The sequence below is a fragment of the Otolemur garnettii genome, unplaced genomic scaffold (genome assembly GCF_000181295.1).
Source record: "Otolemur garnettii isolate 467f Iridium unplaced genomic scaffold, OtoGar3 scaffold00020, whole genome shotgun sequence".
NCBI classification, from domain to species: Eukaryota; Metazoa; Chordata; class Mammalia; order Primates; family Galagidae; genus Otolemur; species Otolemur garnettii.
Window position 1 is genome coordinate 556,719 of NW_003852415.1, and position 5,199 is coordinate 561,917.

The 5,199-nt window shown below is 47.9% G+C and overlaps 1 protein-coding gene across 1 annotated transcript in view; it reads right to left on the reverse strand.

The window, feature by feature from the left end:
* Positions 1-5,199, reverse strand: part of FAM161B (family with sequence similarity 161 member B) — a 15,691-nt gene that overhangs the window by 7,042 nt on the left and 3,450 nt on the right. Inside the window, exons 2-4 of the mRNA XM_003786902.2 lie at positions 4,325-4,644; positions 3,045-3,595; positions 461-806 (exon numbers count right to left, since the gene is read on the reverse strand). Of these exons, the coding sequence (XP_003786950.1) occupies positions 461-806; positions 3,045-3,595; positions 4,325-4,644 (1,217 nt within the window). The remainder of the gene's footprint in view (positions 1-460; positions 807-3,044; positions 3,596-4,324; positions 4,645-5,199) is intronic.

A 5,199-nucleotide genomic window follows, 5' to 3' on the forward strand; every position in this document is an offset into this window, starting at 1 on the left:
GTGGCTGGCGCCTTAGCCGCTTGAGCCACAGGCACCAAGCCAGTTTCTATCTTAATAAAGATTCAATTTCAGTGAAGAACTGAAAATAAGAATCTTCATTTTGTTCCCTGAGACTAAGGCAAGGATAATAAGACCTTAAATTTAGTAACAAGCAGAAGTTACTAAAAGATAGGAATCTTAAAGTTTTTAATTCAATAATAAGAGTTCCTTCAGATTTGTATAGGGACATAAGCAACTGATCCCAATTCCCTGCCTTCCATACCAGCGTGGACTTATTTTTGCAGGATCCCTAGAGTGGGAAAGAAAAAAAGTCTTCCCATGGTCTTGACTTTATATGAATGTGGATCTGCTTACAAGTGAGCTAGTGCTTAAGAAAAAAAAGAAAAATGTCATAAGAAGTGCTTTTTGTCTAGACCCAGACCCACCCTCTCTGACTCCCACAGCTGCCTAGGCTCTCACCCTCCTCCCTCCAGTGGAGGAGGCATCACAGGGCCGCCGAGTGTGATGCAGGCTGGCAGTCCTCAACAAGAAGGGCTTGTTGCGAGTCACCTCTCGGGTTTCCCTTTTTTTGGCAGCTCTTCTCTGGAAGGCCTTGTAAAGGTCCTCGTAGTTGGGGACCACAGGGTTCACCCGAGGCTGGAATTCAAAGTCAGTGTACAGAAACCCAAGCTTTTCCTTTTGGGTTCGGGTGGCTGTGCGGGGCTCTCGGTCAGCCTGGTTTCTAGAGGAAGCAAGAGGGGAGGAGGCCATCTGGAGCATGTCCAGGGCCCTCATCTGAATGCGAATTTTCCTGAAGAGCTCAGCTTCTGTGGAGAAAAAGGGGGTGAGAAGGGACCAAGTCTGATACTAAATGGTTTGGAGAACTTTTTTTTGAGACAGACCCTCAAGCTGTTGCCCTGGGTAGAGTGCTGTGTCATCACAGCTCACAGCAACCTCCAACTCCTGGGTTCAAGTGATTCTCCTGCCTCCGCCTCCCAAGTAGCTGGAACTACAGGCGCCCACCACAACACCCGGCTATTTTTTTTTGGTTGCAGCCATCATTGTGGTTTGGCAGGCCCAAGCTGGATTCGAACCCGCCAGCTCAGGTGTATGTGGCTGGCACCTTAGAATCTTGAGCCACAGACGCCGAGCCTGGAGAACTTAACTTCTTTTAAGCACTAGTAGTAGTGTGCTGGAGCCAACTGTTAACTTTTTAGTAATTTTGTGAGTCTGCTGACATCATATGGGAAGCTTGTAATTAGCCACCATAAGATTATTTATGCCAGCTCCTTGCCTGTGGCTTAAGTGGCTAAGGCGCCAGCCACATACACCTAAGGTGGCGGGTTCGAATCCAGCCTGGGCCCGCCAAACAACAATGACAGCTGCAACCGAAAAATAGCCAGGCATTGTGGCGGGCACCTGTGGTCCCAGCTACTTGGGAGGCAGAGGCAGGAGACTTGCTTGAGCCCAGGAGTTGGAGAAAATGATAAGTGTTACAATGTTTATCATGACACCACTGCCTGTGCCAGTCAGGCTGCAGAGCTGCTACTGTTTTTACTTACTGAGCACTTTTTTGGGGGAGGGACAGAGTTTCACTTTGTTGCCCTTGGTAGAGTGCTATGGTTTTACAGATCATAGCAACCTCAAACTCTTGGGCTCAAGTGATTCTCTTGCCTCAGCCTCCCAAATAGCTGGGACAACAGGGACCCTCCATAATGCCTAGCTGTTTTTAGAGATGAGGTCTCACTCTGGCTCAGGCTGGTCTCGATCCTATGAGCTCAGTCAATCCACCTGCCTCACTCTGCCAGAGTGCTAAGATTACAGGTGTGAGCCACTGCACCCAGCCTTGAGCACTTTCTATGATTCATTCTTCAGAGACAATGCAGGCAGAAGTGAACCATTCACTTGCTCCTCGCCTAAGTTTCTCCATCTTAGTGAAAGGCCCTACCATCCACCCAGCTGCTCAAGCCCTTTGCCCAAATCATTCTTGATGCATCTTGTTCTCTGCTCATCACTCAGAAGTTCTGCCATCTCCTCCTCTTTAACCTCTCTCCAGTTTATCCTCTTTTCACTATCCCTGAGTTTCATTATTTCTCAAGTTAATTGTTGAAATAGCTTCGTATTTGATTAACATTCTCTAGTCTTGCAGCTTCATTATGTGTGTAATTATCTACAGAGCAGTTGGGGACTTCCTGAACGGCATTTCTGATAATGACCCACCCTGCTTACCACCTGTTGGGGCTCCCCATTGCCCGCAGGATGAAGTACAGACTCTGTAACGTGGCATATAAGGGGTGGGAGTAGTTAAGGAAGGTCATCAGGGGCTGACCTGGGTGGGCAAAGAGGAAGGAGTGGCATAGGCAGGTGTAGTGTGGGAGGTGAGAGAAGCTGAGCAATGGCAGGATGGGAATGTAGATGGTCGAGAGAAGAGGGTGAGTAGGAAGGGAGAGGCAGGCACCGTAGACATGAGAGCCTTGCAAATAATTCATCACATTTGTGTTTATTTGTCTATTACCTATCTTCCTCACATGTCTATAAACTCCATGTCTGTTTATTCACCATAGAACAGTGCCGTGGCACAGGCTACTGCAGAGTAAATAAAGCCTGAGTCCCTTATTTGGAGCTATACTTTTGAGAATGTGTAAATAATTGGTCCCCAAGGAATTTTAGGGATTGATACAACCTCACCAGGATGAGGGGAGAGGCGAGGGAGCTTTCCTGAGGGGCAGCTGGCTAGTGATAGCACTGGCCTAAGCTGGTCCATGGTGTCTCACTGGTTCTCTGCTCCTGCACCTGTGCTGGCCTTCACAAGCATCACTGAGAGAGGTCAAAAGGACAAGCCTTGGGGGGCAATGTGGGACCTCACTCTGCTTTTTACAGTATCCCTATTGTATAGATAGGCCTAACCTTCCCCTACGGCCTGCACTGAGCACATGGACTTCAGTAAGTCTACCCAAACAGCCCATCTCTGAGCCAGACTGACTCATAAGCCCTGACTAGATCCACACACTGCCTACTAGTACCCATGGGCAGGAGGCAGCAAATTGGCATGGATATCTTTTTACCCTGAAGTTTGTCCCCAAGAGCTGGCTCCAGAATGGACTTGGGGATCTTTCTGGTGGCCTTCTGTTTAGGGGCTTTGGCCTTAACTGTGGTAGCCAGGTCTCTCTGTTGAGCAGATTCCTTTCGCTGGTTCTCCTTTTCTAGGAAGCTGAAGGGCTTCAAGGAGGAGAGGAGCAGTTCCTTCCTCTTCTGGATTCCTACCCGCCTTCGTGACTCACTGCGTTCCATGATCTCATGATACAGGGGCAGGTAGACGTGTGCAGGCACAGGTTGTGCCCGGAACTGCCGATGGCACTCGGCCTCCTCCTGACCCCGTCTCTGGGCCTGTTGCCTCTCATGCTCAAAGGAGGCAGGTGAAGCCAGCCACTGGGCTTTCTTCCGGGCCTCACGTAGTGTCATCTGGAATGGCTGAGGAATAGTAATGGATGATGCCCAGGAGTTGACACTTCTGTGTTGGGAGGGAGGCTCAGAGCCTGAGGGTGGCTGCATATGAGCCCTGGGAATGTTGGAGGAAAGGCTGCTCAGGGAGCTGCAGCGCCTTGTGGAGCCATACCTAGGGTAGAAAGCAGATCTAAGTTTGTAGGGGAGAGTAGTCAGGAGGCCTAGCTCCTCCTAATCCTCCTCCCCAGCCTTCCCTGGCAGACCACAGCTGGCTTCTCAGGCTAACTTCACACCCCCACAGACCTCCACATTAACCTTCCCATGGGCAATCCTAGCAACACTAATGGGAACTCTCCTTTTAGAATTGATCCCAGAATGGCCACTGTGCACTCTAATGTTTTCATAGGAGAGAGAGAACAGGACAGAGGAGTTTTATAGTCAGACAGACCTAGGTTCAAATCATGCTTCAAAGTTTGAGCAAGATTCTGTTTGCAACCTCAATGTCCTCATATGGAGAATGGCAAAGATAATATATATTTACAGGGTTATTGGAGGAGAAATTAAATACTAAATGCAATAAAGTATACATGCATACTACAGATTTGGCCAAAGTAAATGTACCTTGTCATTCTTGGGGGAAAAATGTTTGGAAAGGCATTCCTTTAATCAATTCCAATGCTTCATTGGATTAAGTGTTGCCTAAAGTGACTTAACATTGCCCTATAAAAATGGGAATACCTCGTTAGAGCCAAAAACTGATTCTGAGCTGGAGCGTGGGTAAATGGCAACTTGTAGAAGTGATCTTTGCTTTACAGAAGAAGAAAATGAAGCCCAAAGACGTGATGTGACTTGCCTGGCTGGAGGTGTGGAATGAAACAGATGTGGAACTGCTGTGCCTTACCTCAGAGACTGAGGACACGGGACCTGCGGCTTCCTCCTGCATTTGTCTTGGAAGAAACTCTCTAGGGCCTCGTCATCTTCAGAGCAATTCTCATTGCTGTCTGGGTCAGACTGAAAGAACAACTCCAACAGACACTGTCTACCTTTCTGCTTTAGTACCTGTGGTGTCCTGTAAAAGCTCCCAGTTGAGTCAGAAGTAGAATATGTCTCCTCCTCTGGGCTGAGGAATTCATCAAGTTTGCCAGCCCTGGGCAGAACCAGCCCATCCTGAGACAGCTCCTCTTCTGCCTCTGTGTCTGAGGAGGACTTGAGGGGAAATAACTAAATGGAACAGAAATAGACTGTAGGTTAAACAATTCTCTCAAAGTATTCAAAAGCTAACTATTAACTTCACTTTGAATTACGTCTCTGTGTATAAGGGACTGGGAAGAATTAAAAAACATACAAGTTATGTTCCTTACTCTAAAAATGTTTCATAATCTGGTATATGGGATGTGTTTGGACAAAGGGCAGGAAAGGGAAGCAAAGAGCTACAGTTGGCTCCCTGCTCCATGCAGTATGGCAAGCATTTATAAGCATGATCTGCACCATGCATTCTGCCCCTTGCTCCCTGCAGTCCAAGAATACTGCTCCTAACCTTGGCCACACTCCAATGCCATGTCTTGCTTGGCTTTTACCTACTTGTTGCTCATCTTCATTTTCTTGATCCCCTGACTACACCTCTGCTTTCCTCACATTCTAGCTAATTTTTACTCTGTCACTAGGAATGGATGTTTTTTTTTAAGAGACAGAGTCTCACTTTATCGCCCTTGGTAGAGTGCTGTGGCATCACAGCAACCTCCAACCTCCTCCTCCCAAGTAGCTGGGACTACAGGC